The sequence below is a fragment of the Canis aureus genome, chromosome 14 (assembly GCF_053574225.1).
Source record: "Canis aureus isolate CA01 chromosome 14, VMU_Caureus_v.1.0, whole genome shotgun sequence".
Lineage (NCBI taxonomy): Eukaryota > Metazoa > Chordata > Mammalia > Carnivora > Canidae > Canis > Canis aureus.
The window spans coordinates 40,098,476-40,122,720 of NC_135624.1; the positions used below are offsets into that span (position 1 = coordinate 40,098,476).

The following is a 24,245-nucleotide window of genomic DNA, read 5'->3' on the forward strand; positions in this document are numbered from 1 at the left end:
TTGAAAGTGTGTTTTCTCTCTGTTAAATGACAAACTTTTCTTGGATTGTTGGTCTGCTCTTGATAAGAAAATATAAACAAAATTGCTTTCTCTTTCCTTTGTCCAGGAAAACCGGTTTCTACATTGTGTCTTTAGCAGGTCTTTAATGATCCGTAATCCTACTTAGGCATGTGCTGTAGAACTTTCTAACGTTCTACCAGACTTCCTTGAGATTTAAATTGTAAACAAAGCCTCTTTGACTCATTAGTCTTGTTTATATGGTATGTTGTGTTCTGGTATAATGTCACCACTGGATATACTGATTATTGAAGTGTTATGTGTCACAGAAATAACTGAATTTACTTGTCAATTACATCATAATGAGCGCTCGTGTCACACTGTTAGAAGGTCCTTTTCTGAGTTTTTGTCATTTCTAGTCGTTCTTATTCTCTTGTGAAACAAGTTTCATCTTCAAGGAGATTCGTAAAGAAGGAGTTTTAGGACAAATAAAGGTATTTGATATCTTTAGGTTATAAAGCTCAAATGGGTATGAATTTCCAGAACTAGCTACAAAGCTGCATTCAAAGGGAACAAGAATTAGATGGGCTTTTTTAAAGATTTTATTCATTTATTCATGAGAGAGGCAGAGACACAGGAGGAGGGAGAAGCAGGCTCCATGCGGGGAGCCCGATGTGGGACTCGATCCCAGGACCTCGGGATCATGCCCTAGGCCGAAGGCAGGCGCCAAACCACTGAGCCACCCGGGATCCCCAGGGAACAAGAATTAGTAACATGGGACTCAATGAACTGAAGAAGATGATTATTGATTATAGTTTTTATGACTCTTACCTGATACATTGCTCTGTTTGCTTTCCCAGATTAAGGAAATTTCTCTTACGATATCTATGACTTTACAGAAACATGATAAAATATGCATTTGTGAACAAACTGAACAAACTGACACATTTCACTATTCTCCGTACCTGGATCCTCTGAAATTCAAGAGGTGTCCAAGAGTATTCTTTCTTCCATGGCAACCATGGTCATTTGGATAAGTTTAGTAAGAATCTGTTCTCCTTGTGACAGGACATCACTGGAAACATTGGTTATTTTACCAAGACTTTGAGTAAAAGTCTTTGAGTGGAAAGACTTTGAGTGGAAAGTCGTATTTGAGGGACATGCATAGATTCAGGTATGACCAAACCGCTCTAAGGACTAAGGTTGAATTTGTGAAACTCAGATATGACCAAACACCTTTGAGGAACTAAGGTTGGATTTATGAAACTCGGATATGGCCAAACAGCTTTGAGGAAATAAGGTTGGATTTATGAAACTCAGATATGACCTAACAGCTGTAAGGACTAAGGCTGACTTATGAAACCTGCCGCCACAAAGCCCCTTGGAACTGCTGGCCCGATGCCTGGTTAGAGTTCCCAGCAGCCTCACCAGTGAGTAAAGACTGTCACTTCTTGGCAGGTGCAGGAAACTCAGGACGCTTTGGGGACCTCGTGAAAAGGAACTCCCCCAAATCCACAGGTATTACAGGCAAGTCTGATGGTAAGCACTTGGCTTGGCTTCTAGCCCGGAGAGGCTACTCAGAGTTCAATCTAGAGAGTCCTTATACAAGTTTCCAGCAAAGTACGTTTTACAAGATCTATATGGCCCATCACCGTTGTTATGGGGCTTATATAAATAATAGGCCTAGTTTGCTAACAATTGAACTTATTTTACAAACAAATTAGTCTTGATTTGGCTATCTCTGAAATAAGGGTGATTTTTGTGAGAAAATTGTTTTCAATAACCCACCTTCACAGATGTTAAATTCCCTTTCTTTCTTTCTTTCTTTCTTTCTTTCTTTCTTTCTTTCTTTCTTCTTTCTTTCTTTCTTTCTTTCAAGATTTTATTTATTTATTCATGACAGACACAGAAACACAGGCAGAAGGAGAAGCAGACTCCATGCAGGGAGCCCGATGCAGGACTCGATCCCGGGTCTCCAGGATCACGCCCTGAGCCCAAGGCAGATGCTCAATCGCTGAGCCCCCCCCTCCCGGGCTGCCCTAAATTCCAGTTCTGATTGTCTTTGAATGTTGTTTGCCTGAGCAGAAAACTGGAGGTAAACTGCAGAGAAATGACCACAGCAGCTCACGTACAGTCTTGCTTGTTACCCTGTGGGGGTCATACCAAGACCCCATGGGCATGTGGTGAAACAGCTGGAAAATGGGATTGATTCCCCAACAGTGGTGTAACCCGGCTAGCACCCCGACCGACCCTGCATGGCTGGGATGACAGCGGCCCTCCTCCAAAGCCGGAGCATACCCCCCCATGGGGCTTGTAGAGACAGGGAGGACCCCACTCTCTTTATGATTGCCTTGGACGATTCCTCCTAACTAGGATACAGTCCAGGCTGGACCTCGAACAAAGAGGGCTTCTGGATGCTTTTATTCCTCAGTCGTATTTATGCTAGAAGTCCCCTGCAAGTAGGGACTTCTGCCAAGCACAGGGCGACCGCCCTTCACTAAGCCTTCGCGCTGTCACCCACACATGCACAAGTGGGCCCTCCAAGGCCAGGTGGCCCGGGACACGCCGGCTACGGGCCCAGGACGCCCGGAATCCCACAACTGGCTGCTGACAGGACCGGGGCTGCGAGGCTGTCACCACGTCCACGGCCCCCCGGGCTGGAGCGGCCGTGGGACCCAGCTTCTTGGCTGCGCACGGACTCGGCACTAAGCCACTGCCTGCCCAGCCAACCTTCCAAACGTAAAACAAGGGTGGGCACGTTGTGCGTCTCCGGCCGCGACCACCCGCACCCACCTCTGCTCCCTCTTTGGGGGATGTGGTCTGGCACGTGGCCGCTCTGAAGGGTCCAGTCAAAGCCCAAAGTGACCCCCGAAGAGCAGTTCTCTCCGAGGTGCTGCAGTAACACAAAGGCGCGAAGCGGGTTGCCAGCCAGGAAGGCCCTGGGGCCGGGCCGGCTACCGGGCTCGGGTGCTCTCCATGCTCTCCATGCTCTCTGTCCTCTCCGCGCTCTCCGCGCTCTCCGTCCTCTCTGTCCTCTCTGCACTGTCCATCCTCTCAGTCCTCTCCCCACTCTCCGCGCTCTCCATCCTCTCCATCCTCTCCATCCTCTCCGTCCTCTCCGTGCTCTCTGCACTCTCTGTGCTCTCCGTCCTCTGCGTGTTCTCCATGCTCTCCGCGCTCTCCGTCCTCTCTGCGCTGTCCATCCTCTCAGTCCTCTCCCCACTCTCTACGCTCTCCATGCTCTCCGTCCTCTCCGTCCTCTCTGTCCTCTCCGTCTCCGCATGCCATGCTGTGGCCACGCCCCAGGCTTCCGCAAAGTCATCTCTGGGTTTCCAGCTGGCATGAATGCTCACCCGGCGCTTTAGAAGACCCCTCTCTTTCCTTCACTGGTTAAAGTCCTGGACTGGAAGAGGATTTTTGGCAACTACCAGAGGATGCTTACTTGGGTTTTCCTTTTTGTTATTCTCCTCACGTTTTGCTGTCTTCTCGCAGGTCCCACCCCCTGGAGACGCCTTTTGCTGCCAGGACTTCCAGTCAACGCAGGTTCCTTTGGACCACACATGTGGTCTCCCCGGCCTCTCGCCACTCGTACAGGTGTGGGCCCTGCTGCCCCGCCTTGACCACAGATGGGCCCCCCCCGGACGACCCCGTGCAGGAGCGGAAGTTACAGAAGACCAGACCTTCCAGCCTCGGCAAGCTCAAAGATTTAAGGGTCAAAGCTGTTCAGGGGAGAATGATGTGGGAAACAAAGGCAGAAGAGCAATGAAATGTCCTCACCGCCTCCAGCACACTGACTCGTCCCCAAAACAGGCAGGGACCTTACCCTCGGAGCTCAGCTGCCTTGGTGGTAGCACCCTGCGAGGGCCGCCGGCAATTCCAGCCCGACCCCAGGCCCCTGGGAGTCTACTTGAACATATAAAAATTCCTTTGGAAAAAAAATATAAATAAATAAAAATTAAAAAAATAAAAATTCCTTTGGAAACTTCTCTGTGTCACCCCCCCCCCCCCGCCCCCAGTACGGCAGATACATACCCCAAGGGTCTCCTGACTCAGACTAACAAAGAACTTCTCCCAACAATAGGCAGCCCCCTCAAGGTCCGGAGACCTTGCTTCCAAAGCACCTGGGAGGCCTGTGCTGGCCCTCACCCCGCCCCAGCCTGAGAGTCTGTGATGGGCGCTCTGGGGACCCCGGGGCAGCCCTTCCCGCCCTCGGGTCCTGCTTCTGCGCTTTAATAAAACCACCTTTTTGCACCCGAGACGTCTCAAGAGTTCTTCCTTGACTGTCCGCTCCTGAACCCGCGCCTTGCCTACATCATCAGCTCTGGGGTTCTGGGAGCAGAGACCTTAGGTTGACCTGGACTTGGGATGCTGTCCATCCATACCCCACAACTAACAGAGCCCCCAGGGCCGACAGAGGGGCCCCGGAGCCTCTCCACCTTTGGTCGGGACTGCCCGGGCTGCCCACCCCCACCCCCGATCCTCCAGTTTCTCCCAACCCCTGACTCCGGCTTGCAGCTGTGGAGCCCTTCCTAGGACTGGGGCAGGAGGCTTTGGCAGAGAGGAGCTGCCGGTGCCTTATGTGGGACACAGACTCCGAGGCGGCCCATGGTCCTGCTCCCTGCTCCTTGCACCCTCCCGGACAGCAGGCGGGCCTGAGGCCTGCTTCCAACTGTTAACGTGGTGGAGGTGACGGCTTGTGTGTGATGATGCTCCACAGACCGAAGCCCCACCCAGAGGTAGATGCTCCCTCTTGCTGGCTTTGGAGAAGCCACCCCCGTGGGGTGGTGGAGAGGGTGGGGCCGGGGAGGGCGGGTGCCTGTGCTCACGTGATGCCAAGGTCTCCCCCATGCGGGGGGCCGACAGTGGATGTGCCAGCACACTGACATACTGGACGCAGCAGGTTCCGTGCAAGTGACCAAGCTATGTGCATGTTCCTTAAGGTGTTCGGGTCCTTGCCCCTGCTCCCAGCACAGCCAATAAAAGCTTCCCACTCTCACCCCGAAATGACTCCGTGCTCCGAGGGCTCTCTCCTGTCCCCTTACCTGCTGCAAGGAATCATCTTGGGGTGACGGACCCCCCAGGTCGTGGGCCCTTTGTACCCGGGGACAGGAGGGGTGTCTCAGCCTGAGTACAGGCCTGCAGGACCCCCAGGGAGACCGGGGCCCTTCCTGGCTTTGGGCACAGGGTCGTGACTTAGCCCGCATAAAGGCAACCCTTTTGTGCTAGTGTTTTGGGGAGCCACTCGATGGATTAAAACGACCACCATTCCATGAGAACGATCTCTCTCTGCTCCTCCGGCATGAGGAGCCCACAGCAGGAACAGGAGGACGCTCCTGGGGGCGCCTGGGGGTTCTGTCGGTGGAGCATCCGCCCCCGATTTCGTCTCAGCTCTCAGTCTCAGGGTCGGTCGTGAGCTCGAGCCCCACATTGGGCCCCACGCTGGGTGGGGAGTCTGCTTGGAGATCTGCCCCCCTCTCCCCCTGCTCCTGCGTGCTCTCTCTCAACAGAACAAAACAAAAACTCCCACCAACTCCTAAAGGGGCTCCGGGCCAGGGTGAGATAAGAAAATCCCAAAGCTGATACTGGATTCAAATCTTTTCATTCTTTCTTTGTTTTTTTTTTGTTTTTTTGTTTTTTTTTGTTTTTTTTTGTTTTGTTTTGTTTTGTTTTTTAGACACACAGAGAGAGGCAGAGACACAGGCAGAAGGAGAAGCAGGCTCCCTGTAGGGAGCCCGATGCCGGACTCCATCCTGGGACCCCAGGGTCACGACCTGAGCCGAAGGCAGACACTCCACCGCTGAGCCACCAGGTGTCCCTCAAATCCTTTTTCTTAATGAGGCCTTTGCTTGCTTGCTGGTCACCTTTGGCTATTGTTCAGAGTTCAGAAACGTTGGCCCTGACGGTGTTTCCATCAGTTCTCCCCGTGTTTCTGCCAAGGAGCGGGCCCTGGGAGCTGTCCCGCACCCCCCATGTTGCTTTGTCCTCCCGTCTTGGAGATCTCTCTCGATGCATTTAGGAGATTAGCCGTCCAGCTGTATTCATGTAGCAAATACTGTCTCAGTTTGTTGGTGGCTTCTCATTTTGTTTTTGGAACACGTCGGCATTCAGAAAGTTTAATTTGTATTTTACCGCCCTCAGCCTCATCGATCTTCCGCGTATGTGGATTTTGAGTCCTAGTTAGAAAGTCTTGCCAGGGGTCCCTGAGTGGCTCAGTCAGTTAGCGCCTGTCTTCCGCTCAGGTCGTGATCCTGGGGTCCTGTGATCGAGCCCCACATCAGGCTTTCTGTTCAGCAGGGAGCCTGCTTCTCTCTCTCTCTCTCTCTCTCTCAAATAAATAAATAAAATCTTTAAAAAAAAAAAAAAGCGCGGCCCCCACTTTCCCTGGAGCTGCCCTATTTCAGACCTTCAGGTCTGCGTCCCGATCCACCCGCCGCGTGTTCTCGTGACTAGTGAGAGATCTGATTCTCCCAGTCCCCAAACCCCGCCTGGCTGTCCTGTGACAAAGTCCATCCTGGCCCCAGCCATTAGAGATGAAAATTGGAAGACCACCTCCGTGTGAGCCCACGTGTCCCCCTCCGTGTGAGTGACAGTGAGACTTGCTTCCCACCGAACACAGAGAAGGTGAAGTGACTGGGCAGGTGCATTAAGGGCCCTGATTGTGGGGGGGGGGGGTGGGGGGGCGCCTGGGGAGCTCAGCGGCTGAGCGTCTGTCTGTGGCCCAGGGTGTGATCCCAGGGTCCTGGGACCGAGTCCCGCAGAGGGCTCCCTGGTCCTCGGGGAGCCTGCTTCTCCCTCTGCCTCTGCCTGCCGCTCCCCCACTTGTGCTCACTCTCTGTGTCAAATAAATATGTAAAATATTTTTTTTAATAAGGAAAAAATATCTAAGTGTGATTTGGACTTGCTTCAAATCTCAGACCTGCTGTGTTTCCTTAAACACTCGGAGCTGGTATGAGATGTGACCAGGTGTAGGACGCACCCCTTATGCGGTCCCTGGGATGTCTCCGGGTTCCTCTCACCGTGGGGCATCCACTTCCATTCTTTGTCTTTTGGCTGCTCCGTGCCCTTATTTTTTAAATGACGGTTATAACCAGTTTATTATTTTTTACCCGGCCTGCACGTTTTGGCCTTTTCATGGGGAGGGTCGGTCCACGCACAGCAGGCTCGCACGACGTGCTGTCAGCTTGAAGGCCTGTGCCTCGTGCTTTCATTCTTCCCAAGTGTCTCTTCTCTTTGTCCTGCATCCTTCTGGGTTTATGAAATATTTTCCATATTTCCTTTTCTCTTTTATAGACATATTTCATATACGATCCTTCCGAGGTGACAGCACGCGTCTTTGCCATACTGTAGTTGGCCTTGACTCCGCGCGGCCGCCCCAGCCCCCAGAGCTCAGGCGCGGTCACAGGAGGACTTGGTCTACACCGTCCATTTATCTTACTATTCACTGCTCCGTGTTACTGACCGCACCACGCACACCGTAAACCCACCTTTGTGTTGAATCCAAATACCTCTCACTTCTGCTCCTCTGACCTTCTTCCTAAAGCTTCTTACTCCCATGTGTGGTCATTTTATTTACCTTGAAGAACTCCCTTTTTTATTTCTTGTCATCTAAGTCTGCTGGCAAGGAATTAGCTGCCCTTCTGTATAAAAACTTTTGTTTTCTGTGTCTCTGAATACTACCTTTGCTTGGCACAGAATTCAGGGTCGCCAGATTTTGTCATTTATCCTTTTAAAGATGCAGTTTCATTTTCGGACGGCTTCCATAATCTTTGTGAAAAGTCAGCTTTAGACCCTAGTTGCTTTTCCTTGGCCATGTCCCTTCCCTGTCTGCTAACGGAAGTGTCTTGTTCCCAGCCTGTCGAGTACAGCGGGCTCGCGCGGCGACGTCCTTTGCATTTATTCTGCTTAGAGTTTTTGGGATTCGCGAATCTGTGGTTTACCTTTCATCGTTTTGAAAAATGTTGCCTCTTCAAGTATTTCTTTCCCACCATCCTCCGCCCCTCTTCCTGCTATTCCAGGCTCCCGTGAGTTCGACCCTTTGGCTGTGCCTCCTGGGCGCTGGTGCTGAGTTGTTCTTTCTAGCATTTTGTTCTCTGAAAGCTTTGCTTTGGCTATTTGTGCTGTCCTGCCCCTCCCTCCTTTCATATTGTCTTCTTGAATTCTCCCAAATGAATTCTTCAGATATTTTTTTCTTTTCTTTTTTCTTTTGAAGATTTACTGATTTATTCATGAGAGACACAGACTGAGAGAGGCAGAGACACAGGCAGAGAGAGATTGATGCGGGACTCGATCCTGGGTCCCAGGATCACGACCCGAGCCAAAGGCAGACACCCAACCGCTGAGCCACGCAGGCGTCCCAGATATTTTTTCTTTTAAATGTTTTATGTATTCGTGAGACACACACACACACACACACACAGAAGCAGAGACACAGGCAGAGGGAGAAGCAGGCTCCATGCGGGGAGCTGGATGCAGGACTCGATCCCAGATCCCAGGATCACACGCTGAGCCAAAGGCAGATGCTAGGGATCCCTGGGTGGCGCAGCGGTTTGGCGCTTGCCTTTGGCCCAGGGCGCGATCCTGGAGACCCGGGATCGAGTCCCACGTCGGGCTCCTGGTGCATGGAGCCTGCTTCTCCCTCTGCCTGTGTCTCTGCCTCTCTCTCTCTCTCTCTCTCTCTGTGACTATCATAAATAAATAAAAATTAAAAAAAAAATTAAAAAAAACAAAGGCAGATGCTCAACCACTGAGCCACCCAGGCGTCCCAGATATTTTATTTTTCAATTCCAGAATATAGTGGTTAATGCGATGTGTTGTCTGCACTGGGCCCCGGTACCCTGATATATGGCCCAACACTGTTGGATGTTTCTGGGAGGGTGTTTGTTAATAAGATTAACATTTCAACTGGTGACACTTTAGTGAAGCAGGTTGCCCTCTGGAATGTGGGGAATTGGGGGCTCTCCAATCAGCTGAAGGTCTGAATAGCACAAAAGACGGACCTCCCCCAGGTGAGAGGAGCAAACAGCCTCCAGGACGTTGGCTCTTCCCTGAAGACTGGACCTGCCGGCCTCCATAGTCAGGCCCTTCTAAGAAATCTTGGTCTGTATGTAGAAACATTGTGTTGGTTCTGTTTCTCTAGAGAATCCTAACTAATACACAGAATATCCATTTAATTTGTTTTATAGCATCCCATTCTCCATCAAAACTCTGTCTTTAAATTTTTTTTTCTTCCTTTCCTCTATTTTACTGAACACAGTTGTCATTGTTATTTTTAAATCCTTTTCCAGGGCCACCTGGGTGGCTCAGTCTGTGAAGTCTCTGCCTTTGGCTCAGGTCATGATCTCAGGGTCCTGGGATGGAGCCCCATTCCCCGCTCCCTGTCCTGCGGGGAGCCTGCTTCTTTCTCTTCCTCTGCTGCTCCCCCTGCTGGTGCTCTCTTTCTCTCAAATAAAGAAATAAAATGTTAAACACACACACACACACACACACACACACAAATAAAATCCTTTCCTGCTAACTCCATTATGTGGCCCATCCATTGGTCTGTGTGTGTCTTTCCCCCCTATTGTTACTGGTTGCATTTCCCTGCCTCCCGAGATCTACGAACTTTTTATCGTGTGCTGGGCATTGTACAAACCCGAACCATAGAGGCTGCGTATATCCATACATCCACAGGGCGGGGTCCCGCGTGTCCTCCTTACCAGATCAGTGGGTGTGAGGTACTAGTCACACCAACTCCATCACAAGCTGAGCTTGGTTGTGGCTGGACTGCAGTTTGAGAAAGACGCACATGACCTCCTATTGACCCCCCTGCCTCTGGCTGAGGCTTCGGTGGCCTGTCTCCCTGGCCCTGGATGGTGTGAGAGATCCCACCCTCCCCACTCACGGGCGTCTTTATGCCCTGCCACCCTCCCGTATGGTTTACCAATCTGACAACACCGTTCAGAGCATGTTCAGACATGGGACTGAAGCAGGCCTCTTCCTCTGTGGGGCTTTGCTGCCTTGCAGTTAGGAGACCCCTGGAGGTGTCACACTTCTTGCAGCTGTCCCTTCTAGGGCTCGGTCTCTTGCACCCACAACTCTGCATGCATTCCAAGTGGGAGAATGCGCTTGTAGAACTGGTGGTAAGATCTGCACACGTTTCCCTTGCCCAGAGCCGAGGCCGTGTGGACCACACGCGTCCCCTGGTGCCTGGAGGTGGCACATGGCCATGGGAAGGGAAGGGCCCCTGCATCAGGCGCCCTGGGCGGGCTTCCCTCCACTGGTTCCCGGGCCCCTCAGCCCTCGCTCCTGCCACAGCTCTCCAGCATGTTTTAAATACCACGTTTGCAGTCCGCCTGGCTTTTTCTCCGTGGTCCAGCGGAAGCATTTGAGGGCCTGGTCTCCCTCCTCTCACACAGGGGAGGCTGATGGCTCTGCTGTTGTGGGTTTGCTCTGCATCCCGATTCATTGGGATTATTTTCCACGTTGGCGGTTTTTATTACTTATTCTCTGGGATTTCCGGGTACTCTATCATCTACCAATGGAACTGATTTTACTTCTATTCTTTTTTTTTTTTCTTAAACATTTATTTGAGAGAGAGTGTGTGTGGGGGGGGGAGAAATAAAGGTAGAAGGAGAGAGAATCTCAAGCAGGCTCCACGCCCAGCACGGGGCTGCATCTCATGACCCTGAGATCATGACCTGAACAGAAATAAAAAGAGTCTAATGCTCAACCGAATGAACCCCGCAGGCGCCCCTTCTTTCCATTCTAATGCCTATTATTTTTCAGTAGTTGCTAATTGCCTCAGTGGGTACTTCTGATTGCATGCCAGATTGTGATGGGAACACTTCTGGTATTTTTCTTACAATGTAAGACGATGTGCTCGCTTCAGCAGCACATATACTATAATGTAAGACGATGACTTTGGGAGATTATAGGAAGCTGAGCCACCCAGGCATCCCAGATAATATTTTTCTTAAATACTTTTATTTTTTAAATTTTTATTTATTTATTCATGAAAGACACAGAGAGAGAGAGAGAGAGAGAGGCAGAGACACAGGCAGAGGGAGAAGCAGGCGCCATGCAGGGAGCCCGACGTGGGACTCGATCCCAGGACCCCAGGATCACGCTCTGGGCCAAAGGCAGACGTTCAACCGCTGAGCCACCCAGGCGTCCCCAAAATGGTGGTTTTATTAAAACCCTGGGACAGGACCTGAGGGCAGGAAGAGCTGCTGGCCTGGGACAGTGAGTGGTGGCTGATTATATACCTGGGGTTGGGTGAACTAGAGATAAGGGAAGTTTCTATAGGACTTTCAGCGGCTGACAAGACCCACAGGATACTGGAGGCCTTGCTAGTGTCAGACCAAGGTTGTTTCTCCCTGTAGCACGAGCGTGAAGACAGTTGGGGGCGTCCTGGAGGAGCGCTGTACTCGGCCCACCCCGAGTATCTGTCAGTGGGCTGCAGGCTATAAGGACATTTGATCGTACCTACATTTCCTTCTGGAAGTTACTTGTTATTGATAAGTATGCTTTGCTCTTGGAAATCAGTAAGACATTTGTAAACTGAGGGAGACTCCGTTCTTGCAGGACTGTGCCCTCTAGAAGTTAATATTTGTTTTTCCCTCCCTTAGCTTTAGGGCAGCCAGGAGTCTGAGGCACGACCCACACACCCCACCGGCGGGGTGGGGGTGGGAGTGGGGGTGGGGGTGGGCATGGTGGCCTGGGCCTCAGCTGGCCTTCTGCTCCCTCATCAGAATCACCGTGTGTGTATGATTTTTTCTGTCTTCCCTCTTAGCATAATGCTTTTGAGACTCATTCCTGTCACTGCATCCATCTGTAGTTTATCCCTTTACATTTGTTGGAAAACAAAGTTCCACTGAGTAAATCTAAATATTTTTTTGGCTTTATTCACCAACTCATGAGTCAGCATCCCATCCAGCTGATAGAAGGGTCCTGTGGAGCTTCATGAAATACAAGACCTTTCCGGGCAAAAGGCAGTGGGAGAAGCCAGCAGTCCCCTTCCCGCAGGCAGTGGGGGTGCTCGCCAGGGGTGCCCCAGGCAGATCAGCTCCCAGGTGCGGAGCAGGTAATTCCAGACTGACTGGTTTAAGCTTCCACTGCCAGGAGAGCTGCCAGCAGGGGTTGGTGCCCGGGGCTGGGCCTGGAGACCCCATGGGGGCTGTCGTCTCGCATGGAGCACCTTGCCAGGTGGCTGTGCAGACGCATGGACGAGCCTCTGTGAACGCGTGCATCCAGGTCCGTTTGGACCTGTCTTCTTATCCCCTTGGGGTAAAAGCCCAGGAGCGGGACTGCTGGGTCACGAGCTAGGGGTATGTTAGACTTTATAAGAAGCTGCCAAACATTTTCCCAAACAGCAGCTCTGGCCACGAGTGGGCTCCGGTTGCTCCCCGGCGCTGGCGCTGCCGTCGGTGTGGTCTCAAAGGACGTTCTAATGGCTAAAGAGGCTGAACGTCTTGTCCTCAGCTCTTTGCCATCTGAACTCCTTCTTGGGTGAAGTGTCAGTTCAGACCCTTTTTTGCCCATTTATCATAGAGTTGTTTTTTTTTTTTATTTCATCATATGCACTACTTTAATATACACAAATATTTACTCCTGTCTTTGGATTTCAATTTTATTTCCTTAAAGTGATGTGGAAAACAAAGACAGAAGGAAAATTGTCAAATTTCCTTTCAAGGGGAATCCCTGGGTGGCTCAGGGGTTTAGCACCTGCCTTCGGCCCAGGGCGTGATGCTGGAGTCCTGGGATCGAGTCCCACGTCGGGCTCCCTGCATGGAGCCTGCTTCTCCCTCTACCTGTGTCTCTGCCTCTCTCTGCCTCTCTCTCTGTGTGTGTCTCATGAATAAATAAAAGATTTTTTAAAAATAAAAATATAAAATAAATTTCCTTTCAACTCACAGCCCATCCGCACGTCCCTGAAACAGGCAGGGACCTTCCCCTCGGAGCTCAGCTGCCTCAGTGGTAGCACCCTGCGAGGGCCGCCGGTAATTCCAGCCTGACCCCAGGCCCCTAGGAGTCTACTTGAACATATAAAAATTCCTTTGGAAACTTCTATCTCTAAACCCTGAGGTACCACAGATACACACCCGAAGGGTCTCCTGACTCAGGCTAACAGAGCTTCTCCCAACAACAGGCAGCCCCCTCGGGCCCGGAGACCTTGCTTCCAAAGCACCTGGGAAGCCTGTGCTGGCCCTCACCCCGCCCCAGCCTGAGAGTCCGTGATGGGCGCTCCGGGGACCCCGGAGCAGCCCTTTCCGCCCTTGGGTCCTGCTTCTGCGCTTTAATAAAACCACTTTACTGGGACACCTGGTGCTCAGTCAGTTAAGCATCTGCCTTCAGCTCAGGTCATGATCCCAGAGTCCTGGGATCGAGCCCCACATCAGGGTCCCTGCTCAGTGAAGAGTCTGCTTCTCCTTCTCTTTCTGCCCCTCCCCCTGGCTCATGCTGTCTCTGTCTCTCAAATAAACTTAAAAAAAAATTTTTTTTAATCACCTTTTTGCACCAAAGACGTTTCAAGAGTTCTTTCTTGGCCGTTGGCTTCGAACCCTAATGTCTTTTCCTGCATCAAAAGCACCTTTCTAAAAGCAGAAGTTTTAATTCTGATGAAGTCTAATTTATGTTTTTCCCTTTACAGATCAGGCCGTTGCCTAAGAAACCTTTATCCAGCCAAAGTCACACAAATTACCTCCTGCACTTGTTTCTAGAAGTGTAAGCTCTTTTGTTTACATATTAGTGCCATCCCATAGATAAATGACCGATAATTGCACCCAGTGCTTGAGTAACCACGGCTAGAGATGTGGTTCAGATTCACTTTTGTCATGTGGAAGTCTAACTCTTCCAGCGCCGCTGACTGGAGACACAGCCCTTTCCCCCACTGAATTACCTTGATGACTTTATAAAAATCAATTGACCATATATGTGTGGGTTTATTTCTGAACGTGCTGTTCTATTTCATTGATCCATGTGTCCACCCTGAGGCCTAAAGCAAAACTTTCTTAATTACTGTAGTCTTCCAGTCTGACTTAAAGCCAGGTAATGTTGTTCTTCCTTTTCAAAGTGTTTTTGGCTGCTGTAGCTACTTTACATTTTCATGTAATTTTTCTATTCGTCTCTCCCAGAAGCCAGCTGGGGGCTGACTGAGGTTGCATGGAGCACCAGACCAGTCTGGGGAGGTTTGGAGCTCACAAGAGATCTCCCTACATTCAAGTCCTCTTTATTTTTTTTTTCATTTTTTTTGAGTCTTCTTTAATTTCTTCTGACATATTTTGTTGAATTTATTGCTAAGTATGTCATGTTTTGATGATATTCTGAATGACATTGATTTTTAAAATATTTTGTAATGATTTTTTTTTGAGAGAGAGCACGTGTGCATGGGGGAGTGGATTAGAGACACAGAGGGAGCGCGAGAGAGAGAGAGACTCTTTTTTTTTTAAATATTTTATTTATTTATTCATAGACACAGAGTGAGAGAGGCAGAGACACAGGCAGAGGGAGAAGCAGGCTCCGTGCAGGGAGCCCGATGTGGGACTCGATCCAGGGTCCCCAGGATCACACCCCAGGCTGCAGGCGGCGCCAAACCACTGCGCCACCAGGGCTGCCCCAGAGAGAGAGACTCTTAAACAGATTTCACACTCAGCGCAAAGCAGGGCTTGATCTCATGACCCTCAGCCAAAATCAAGAGTTGGTTGCTCAAAAAAAAAAAAAAAAAGAGTTGGTTGCTCAACCGACTGAGCCACCTAGGTGCCCCCCCTTTTAAAAGATTTTATTTATTTATTCATGAGAGACACAGAGAGAAGCAGAGACACAGGAAGAGGGAGAAGCAGGCTCCCTGCGGGGTTCCCGATGCAGGACTTGATCCCAGAACCCCAGGGTCATGACCTGAGCCAAAGGCACTCAGCCACTAAGCCCCCCAGGCGTCCCTTTTGTAATTTAATTTAAAAATTTTTTATTGGAGTAATTGTAGATTCACATGGAGTTTTAAGAAATAACAGAGTGATCCGTGTACATTTTACCACTGTCTGCTGATGGTTACGTTTGCAAAACTGGATGTAATATCACAACTAAGATGCCTACACGGATGCAGTCCCCCAGGCCCACTCCCCAGGCACTCCCTTGTGTGTGTTAGTGCTACGATCTTAGCACCTGGGAGGATTCCTGTGTCCACCACCATGGTCAGGATGCCCATCATCACCAGCACCTCCCTCCTGACCCTCTACAACTGCACTACCTCCCTGCCTCTCACCCCTTCCTCCCTAACCTCTGGCAACCGCTAACCTGCTCTCCATTTCTAGAAATTTGTCATTTCAAAAATTTTACGGAAGTGGAGTCGTACACTATGTTTCTTTCTGGTATTGGTTTGTTTGACTCCACTTAACTCCCTGCAGATTCATCCAAGTTGTGCGTATCCACAGTGGGCTCCGTTGACTGTCAAGGAGTGTTCAGGTGTGCACGGGCCACAGTTTCACCTGTTGAAGGACATCTGGGCTGTTGCCGTTCTTGCCATCACAACTGAAGCTGCTGTAAGCACGCACATGCACACGCGGGTTTTCTGTCTACACACACATTTCCACTGCTCTGAGATAAACGGCCAACAGTGCAGTTGCCGGATTCCACGGCAATTTCATATCTGGTTTTATACGATATTTCAAACTCTTTCCAGGGTGGCTGTACCATTTACCATTCCATCAAGTGAGGTGTCGGTGGGGCAAGGGCATACCCAGACATCTCAAGAGGTGTGGGATGCAGGTCGGGAGGTGACATTCCTGCCCAGAGCCCCAAAGCACCCCCTAGCCCCCATTAGAGCTGTGAGATGCCAGGAGCCCTGCTGAGCTGCCAGGGGTCAGAGCAGCTGCTTGGAGCAAGAGCCACGGTGGAAGGAGCCCTGCTACCCGTCCTCTCCCCCAACGCCGTGAGCAAAGGGCTAACACCAGGACAAAGTGCCACCGGCCCTGTTCCCTTTGCCTCTGTGGGACGTGTGCCTGTCAGGGCCCAGGGGCCAGCCTCACTGATGAGGCTTGGGTGGTGCGGTTGACGACCCGGGGATCAGAGAGGGGGAGGGGGAGCACCAGGGGGTCCCGGTGAGAAAGCTAGAGGCACCTGGGCTGGACTCGGGACTGTGTAAGGGCAGGGACCCCGGGCTGCGGAGCACAGGCGGTGCCCCACGAGGCGGGCGCGGGGAGCCTGGTCCCGGCCTGCGGGGGGCTGACCACACTTGAGGTTTCAGCCAGGAGCTGGCTCTCCTGGGGACCTGGGGGAGAACCGTGGGCTGCCCCATCATGGACCCGAGCACTGCCCGGGGTGGTGCCGGGTGGCCTGGCGGGGAGGCTGTGGCTTGCCGAGCGGAGGTGACGCCTCAGCGTAGCGGGTGTACACGAGAGGCCCGGGAAGCTTCCTCCTGAGGGTGGCAGAGACCTGGCAGCGGCTCGGGCACCCACAGCCCTGGCCGGTACCCCGAAGCTCACTGGAGCCTTGCGGGGCTGGGGCAGTGTCACGACGGTCAGGGCACGTGTAAGCGGCTCAAGGTCCGTGAGGATAATGGGCCCCCAGTGTGGCCTCTGTCCTGGGGTCTCCCGTCCAGTTGGGGGGCTCCGTGCAGCCCTGGGGCTCTGCGGTACTTCGAGGTGCTCCGCTCTGCTTGTCCACGACATCAAGTACCCCCCACAGGCTGGGCCACATCAGGAGGGCTTCTGCGCACTCCGGCCAGGAGCTGACTCCCTCTGCCATGTCGGGTGTGACCCAGGATCACTGTCACTCACTGTCGCTTCGAAAGACAGCACCCAGAAGATTCTGTCTTTGTTTTGCTTTGTTTTGTTTAGGGGGAGAAAAAAGCTTTCTGGAGCAAGTCTGGGAAATGGAGATCACCAACTAGGAACAACGGTCCCCTGGCCCAGGCCTCTCCCGGGGTCAGGTCCTCTGTGTCGACTGCTGTCATCTGCATGTCCTGTTCAGTAACCAAAATTTACATTAAAAGAAAAATTATTCCCCATTTTCACCTAGAACTTTAGTCTGGCGCCATTGGATACAAGAGGGACAAAAGTATTATTACGGAAAAACATTCAGGAGTTGGTGAGCACAGGTCCTGGATTTTTCACTATTTTAAAATAGGTTTATAGAGGTTGCTCAGCAACCAGTTTATAGGAGCCTTCAGACAGGGGCATAAGGGTGGGGGGCCCTCAAGGGGTCCCCCGTGCAGATGGCAGCTCATTCATGGCAAAGCAGTGCGTACCGCTGGGCCGAGGGTCAGTGGGAAGCGCCTTTCTGGGACCTGGTGCATCGAGACCCCAGACTGCTGCTCCAGACGTGTGGTCCCTCTGGGGCTATCTTGTCCCCTCCCATCAGCTGCCTCAGCCTGTCCCCCACCTGTCCATTAGCATGCTCAGTCCGCACTGTGGCCTGGGGAGACAAGGAGCCCGGGAGCCCCTCACCTGCCCTAGGACTGGGCCCGATTGGCTGCACCCCACTGCTGTGCTGGAACCTGAGCAGAAACCAAACACAGGCACGGAGGCCCCAGAGAGTGTGGCCCGGGGCAGCAGGACACACTGGGCTGAACCTAGACAGAGTATCAAGGCAGCCAGGGTCCAACGGACAAGGGGCAAGACGCCCGTGGGATCCCCCCAGAGGCACCCTCTGCCCCTCAGCTCAGTGCCTTGGTGGGGTCGGCCCTGTGGTTTCCACCCTGGAGGGACATAGTGCACACAACGTCCAGCCTGGGATGGTGTCTGAATTGCCACGGGCCATCCTCTGGGGGAGCAGGAGGTGACCCGCTGGGCACCTGCTCTGGGATGGAGGACACTTTTTCTCTGTGTTCAGCTGACAAATGAGGGTTGTGGACGGGCCTCTCCAGTGGGCGGCCACATAGTCACAAAATGCTTATTGGGAGAATTGCTTGTGAGCCCAATGCCTGTCCCCACGGGGGGTGGGGCTTGGTGTAGGCCAGCGTGGAGCTGGCCAGGGGCCCACTCACAGCCCATGAGTCGGGAGCCCTATAAGTGCCCCCAGGGGCGGCCCTACCTGAGCAATCCTTGGGGGGCCCGGGCAAAGGCTGGCAGGTGTGCAGGACAGCACACCAGCGTCAGTGACACGTCCTGTGGGGGGAGCAGCGCCGCGGCGGCTAGGAGGTCCCAGAAGCAGAATTCTCTTTCCCTCCTGCTGCACCTGAACCTCAGCAGGGCCTCCTGAGCCTCCTGGTGACCAAGGGCTGTAGGCCCCACTCCGGCTCTTGGCTTCTGAAAGCCAAGAGATCTGGGCCTCGGGGCCCTCCCCTGTGTCCCCCCAAAACAGGGCTCTCTGTGGAAGGCGACCAGCGCTCCTGCACCCCCCGCAGGGAAGCAAGGGCAACTAGGAACTGAGGTCGTGGAAAGGGTCCTGCTGATGGCAGGCTGGCCTCCTGGCTCTTCTCTCACGTCTGCCTTTGCCTTCTTTGTGTCCCCCAGCCACTGCTGCCTCCCAGAAACCCCTTCCCCCGGGATCAGACCGGCGGCCAGGAGGGCAGCTGACGGTCAGCGATGGCAGCTCTTGGCCCCACCCTGACCGCCCTTGCCCAGCGATTGAGAGGAAACAGCCGCCCTGGAGATGGCCACCTGCTGCTCACGGGCTCACTGTGCAGCCAGGACAGCACCGGTCAGTCCTGCTCTGCGGGGACGCACTTTGCCTCACCCCTCCCTGGAGAGACCCCTGCTCTGGCTCTCACAGGCTCCAGTGGCTGCAGCCGGGGCTTTAGGGGTGGGGGTGGGGGTGGGGGCAGCGCTGGCCCTGGGCCCTGGGGAGGTGGCCTCAGGCTCTGGGTGCTGGGACCTGACAGCCCCCCTCCCCTCCCTGCCCCCAGGCCCCCCTCACAGCACTCCAAGGAGAAGTTAGACTTGGAGCCTGTGTCTGGTCCTCTCCGGTCTCCCCCCCCCTCTTCTCCCTCCCCCTTCCCTCCCCAGGCGCAGCCTCCACCTCCCCCTGGGCCTGTGACACCCCGGGGTGGGGGACAGGGACCCAGTGGGCCCGAGGCCCTGAGGCCCTGCTCCCGGAGCCAGCGGACTGACAGACGGAAGGACGATGGGGCTGAGGTCCCCGTGGCATGGACAGCAGGGGACACCCCGCCGGCCCCCCTCCTGCTCAGCAGCGGAGGCTGCGGTCCTTGGGACGGGGAGGCCCTCCCTGGGCGGGCGGGCCCTGCTGCCCAAGAGGGGCTGGCGGGTCCCCACGGCCCCCCACCCAGCGCCCGTCCTCCAAAGGCCAGCAACCTGCCGCGTGCTGGACGGGGTGCCGGGAGGGTGCTGGGCCGCGATGGGGGGGCGGCGCGGCCTGACGCGGGGAAGGGGGGGCGGGCGCGGAGGAGGGACGGGGGGAACAGGGGCGGGGGAGGGTCGGGGGACACAGAGGGGGGCGGGGGGAACGGGGGCAGGTGGGGGAGGGGTCGAGGGGGGCGGAAGGCACGGGGGCGGGGGGAGGAGGACAAGGGGCGGGGCCGGGGCGGGGCCGGGCAGGGCTGGGGGCGCGGAGCGCGGGGTGGGGGGCGGTGCCGGGGGCACGGAGGGGTGGGGCTGGGGGAGGACAGGGCCGGGGCAGGGCCGGGGCGGGGCCGGGCAGGGCGTGGGGGGGCACGGAGCGCGGGGCGGGGGAGGCCGGGGCACGGAGGGGGAGGGGCGGGAGACAGGGGCGGGGCGGGGCGGGGCGGGGCGGGGCGGGGGTGGGGCCACGGAGCGCGGGGCCGGGGAGGCCGGGCCTGGGCGAGGCGGAGGGTGGGCGCCATGCGGACCCGGGCGGCGGTGCTGTGGGCGCTGCTGCTGTCCGCGGGGCTCGGCGGCGGCGAGCAGCCGCGGAGTAGGGGGGCGGGGGGCGGGGGCGCGGGCCCGAGCGCAGCCGCCCCCCCCGCGCCGCCCGGGCTGCGGGCAGGCGGGAACCTGAGCTGCTACCAGTGCTTCAAGGTCTCCGGCCCGGCCCGCTGCGCGCCCGCCGCCTGCCACCCCGCGGACCGGGTGTGCGTGTCGCACGCGGTGATCCTCCGCAGCCGTAGGTCCCGGGCCCGGAGCGGGCGGGCGTCCCGGCAGCGCCCGGCTCTCCGCTTCCCCGGGCCTGGGGGTGCACACGCCCCGGTGTTCCCCTCCCCCCGCGGCAGCGGCGCCTCCACGCTGCTCCCCCGGGGACTGTCCGCGGGCAGGGGCGCCGGCGCGATGGACCGCGGAGGGAGGCCGGTCGCCCAGACGGCTGACTGCGCGGAGCTAGGCCGAGCGGGGGAGGGTGAGCCGGGAAGGCGCTGCCCGCCGCCGCCCCCCAGCGTCGCCCCCGGCTGCTGGGCGGCTTTCAAAACCAGCTTTAGAGGAGACTATAAAGTGGGACGGGAACACCCTCCCTGCCCTCCTGAAATGTCACAGAGCAAACCACCAGAAATACTCCTTTATAAAATTATAAAAATACCCAGAGAGAACTGGACGTGGGGAGACCCATCTGTTCTCCTGAGAAAGCCAGCGGGTGGCTGCGGATTCCGGCCAGAAGGTTCCAGATCCCTGGGCACCTGCCAACACCAACGGAGCCCCACCCCCCACTCCGGTTCCAGGCCTTGGGCCTGCCTGGAGCAGCGGTGCTCAGCTCCCCATAATGAACCGCAGGAGGTGTCTTGTTGCTGGCCTTTCCAGTAACGATGCAAGAAAATCCATGTTGCACAACTGGGCTGAGCGGGTGAGAGGCACAGGCATGTGGCTGGTGTTGGGCCCTTGGGGGACCACTGGGACCTTGGGGGACCAGCATTAAGGCCCTTGGTTCCTTTCACCTTCACCTCCTAGAAGGCTTAAAATAACATTTCAAGACAGACCCAGCCGCTGCCTGTGCTTCTGGCACCTGGGCAGGAGCACAGAGTGCCTTGCCCAAGCTGCACCCCCTTGTTCTGGCTGCACCCCCTCCGGGCCTGGCTGCACCCCCTCTGGGCCTGGCTGCACCCCCCCGGGCCTGGCTGCACCCCCTCCGGGCCTGGCTGTGCCCCCTGGCCCTGGCTGTGCCCCCTGTGGCCCTGGCTGTGCCCTGTCCGGCCTAGCGTTTCCTTATCGAGGGCGGGAATGTGCGCTTGCGGAGGACATCAGTACTGTGACTGCGCGTTGTTGGAACCTCTTCCACTGGTTTTCATTTTCCCTAAGCAGTTTCCTTGACCTGGGCTCCTCCCTGGGCTTCTGCTTCTGGTTTTGTGGCCTGGAGGGGGGCGGCCTGTTAGTGGCCCTCCCTGCAGGAACTGGACCATCTCTCTGGGCTCTCCTCAGGGGCCCCTTTGCCCCCACACCTCCACCTGAGCAGTGGGGAGAGAGCGCTGGGGACTCCGGGAGGGGGAGGAGGCCTGTTGCCCACCATCAGGTACCCCTAACCAGGGAGCCCCAGCAGCATTCGGGCAGCCCACCACCTGCCCTGACACGATGTCACACCATCGTCACTCATAGAACCTCACAGAATTCAACACGATGAAACCAGCACAACTCAGCACGACCCACAACATAACGTACTACCCCGTAATAAAGGGGGGGGTCTCCTCCTCTGCAGCTGGAGTTGTTTCGAGTGTTTTCCTTCCTTCCGATGGTCCCTTCCCAGGCTTCTGCCGCATGTCTCCAGGAGCCTGAGCCTCTGGAGCACAGGGCTGAGGCCGGGACAGAGCAAATAGCCGCCGGCACAGCCCAGGCCAGCCTCTCCTGCTTTCCCTGAGATGCTCCCCTGCACACCCCGAGAGTGGCCCCGGGGGGGGTCCAGGCCCTGCGTGGTCCGAGGAAGAGCCCCCCACCCCCGGGGCAGCGGTCCCCAACTCTGATTTTGTTGTGACCTCGAAGGTGACCCTGGGGAGCCACGTTCCCACTGCCCTGCGGGGCCTGTGGCGGGGGGTCCTGGTAGCCCTTGTGGGACCCACACATTCTCTGATTCTCAGGCTAACTTCGGGCTTTTGCCGTCACTGGGAAGCACCCCTCCCCTGCCTCCATGCCTCCTCCTGTGACCACCCGCCTTGCTCCCTGCAGGCTGGCGGCCACCTGCCACCTCCTCTGTTTTGCAGAAACAAAGGTGACAACTATGCTCAGCAAGCGCTGTGCCCCCAGGTGTCCCAACACCAACATGAAGTATGACTGGATATTGGGACCCAGGATACTTGGCAGCATCATCAGGCAGTGCTGCTCTGGATGTCTCTGCAACAGGGCGCCTGCCACACTGGAGGGTCCCTGGGCCCTTCCAAGGGGGTTCCTGCTTGGAGTGGGCCTCCTCTGGGTCCTGCTGTGAGCACCTGCCTTCCTGCCCCCCAGACCCACTGTATCCTCCCCCTCCTGCCTCTGCCCTGCCTCCATCCCTTTCAAGACACTGGGTGGGACCACCGCCCTCTGAGGTGGTAGGAAAATGCCATTGCCTCCGCCCGGCCCTGGCTGCTTCTCCCATCGCTGTCATGGGCCCCTTGCTCAGACAGCCCGGAGAATGCAGCCCCATCCCACTGAAGGAGAAAGGGCATTTCCCAGTATGGGGTAACGACTCGGCTTCCAATATAAGATTGCTTGCCCTGAACACACTGTCCAGGGCCCCGAAGGGGGCAGGAAGAGTCTGGGCAAGGCCAGAGGGTGGCTGCAGCCCTGACTCTGGCCCTGCCTTGCTCTGGTTCTGATGTGGCCCATCCCCTCCCCCTGGCCTGGCCCCATCTGTCCACAGGAGCCCAGGTGGAGTCATGCTGTGGGTGCCCACCTGTGCATGGAGACCACAGCCATCACTCCTTCTGGAGACAATAAACTCATTGCCTGATCGCACTGTGCCCCTGTTCCTTCAGCTGCTTCCGCCTGTCACCCCCGGACCACGTCCCTCCAGCCTCCTTCTCTACCCGTGTGGCTGGGCACTGTCCAGGACAGGAGTGGTCAGATCTGGACAAAACCATCCAGCTGGGCCAGCCAAGCCCAGGATGGCTCCTGGGTGGCCCCTGGGTTCTGGGCCTAACGCTGGGTTAGCAGGAGGCCAGTAGGCCACTGTGTGGACATGGGGGAGACCCTGGAGGGTCGGAGCCTGGGGAATGTGGGTGGTGCCCATGCGAGGCACTGGTGTGCAGAGACGCTGGGAAGGGACGGCTGGGCAGTGGGGCCGTCGAAACCCATGTGTGGTGGGCAGCTGGGTTGGAGACAGGAGGGCTGGTGGAAGGGCTGGAGGTGCCTAGGACAGCCCCCCGCAAGGTGGGGGCACAGGTGAGGAGCACTTAGAGATGAGGAGAACCAATGAGAAGCTCAGGGCTGTGCAGGCTGAGCTGGGGCACCACAGGACACCCCAGGGACGTCCTGGAGGACGGGGCTGAGAGTAGGGCCCTTGTGTAGTGGAGGAAGAGGAGGAGGGCATGTGGGCAAGGGTGGCATCAACAGGCAGCACATCTCCCAGAACACGGGAGAGTGCTGAATCCACGCACCTGCCCCCATGCCCAGCTCCTCAGGCCTGCCCGGGCCCAAGTCTGCACACCTCCACCCCCCATGCCCCTCTAGTTGCTCTCCACTCCCCTCATATTCACACCTCAGCAGGGTCTGCACCAGCCTGGCTCTAGGTCCTTACACCTGCCTTCCATGGCACACGTACCCCCAATCTCCAACTACTTGTCATTTCCCCTGTGGGCTCAGGTGGACTTGGCTGCTCCTTGGTGTCCCAGGACCTTTGCAGGTTCAGGACAACCCTGGGCCCTGGCTCACCTCTGGAGGCCACTGGAGTTAAGCTGCATCTCAGGTAAGATGCCCTGGGATTCCCAGCCTGGAGCAAGACCTCCCTTTCACTGTGCTTGTGAGTTTTCCTGCTGGATTTGAGCCTCACCTCATAACCTGGGCCGTCCGGGCAGGCCTGTCACCATCTATGGCCTGAATCTCCCCATGCGGGGGCCCCGGCACGTGGGGGCATCAAGAGTGTCTGGTTCCCTGAGCTCTGGGCCAGCTGGAAAGCACATGCAGAGGGGAAATGGCCACGGGTGCAAAGGGTCAGAGGTCCTCCTGCAGAGCTGCATTTAGCTAGGAAGTGTGTGTGCGATCGGGTCAGGGGCCACCGTGCTTCCCTCTCCATGAAGATGGGAGCCTCTGGAACTGGGGGCTCTGCTCCCTCCTCTGGACAGGGGAACAGGGGTCGCAGGACCTCAGGGTAGCGTCTCAACTGGAAATCAGAACTTTTGTTGAATAAATGGGCAAATGAGTCACTAAAGAATTAGTGAGAGGAGCGGACAGGGAGAGTGGTGACAAGCGTTTAGCAAGGCTGGAGGCCCAGCCGGGGGCTCAGGGCCCTCAGCAGGGGCACCCGGT

General features: G+C 55.7%; 1 protein-coding gene and 1 long non-coding RNA gene across 2 annotated transcripts; both read left to right on the forward strand.

Moving 5' to 3' along the window:
• The first annotated feature begins 542 nt into the window (after positions 1-542).
• LOC144283426 (uncharacterized) lies at positions 543-3,967 on the forward strand. Its single transcript, XR_013351989.1, has 2 exons — positions 543-1,536; positions 3,490-3,967. It is a non-coding gene; the product is annotated as an uncharacterized LOC144283426 (long non-coding RNA).
• A 15,763-nt stretch (positions 3,968-19,730) lies between these two features.
• On the forward strand, positions 19,731-22,738 carry LY6L (lymphocyte antigen 6 family member L). The gene is made up of 2 exons (XM_077846650.1): positions 19,731-19,992; positions 22,004-22,738. The coding sequence occupies exons 1-2, from the start codon at positions 19,731-19,733 to the stop codon at positions 22,222-22,224; spliced, it is 483 nt and encodes a 160-aa protein (XP_077702776.1). The 3' UTR covers positions 22,225-22,738.
• Positions 22,739-24,245: the final 1,507 nt, after the last annotated feature.

Excerpts from the sequence above, each read along its gene's own strand:
- LY6L (XM_077846650.1), top strand. The coding sequence starts at position 19,731 with ATGCGGACCCGGGCGGCGGTGCTGTGGGCGCTGCTGCTGTCCGCGGGG. Across the intron at positions 19,993-22,003 it reads CGCGGTGATCCTCCGCAGCC|AAACAAAGGTGACAACTATG; the intron begins GTAGGTCCCGGG and ends TCTGTTTTGCAG.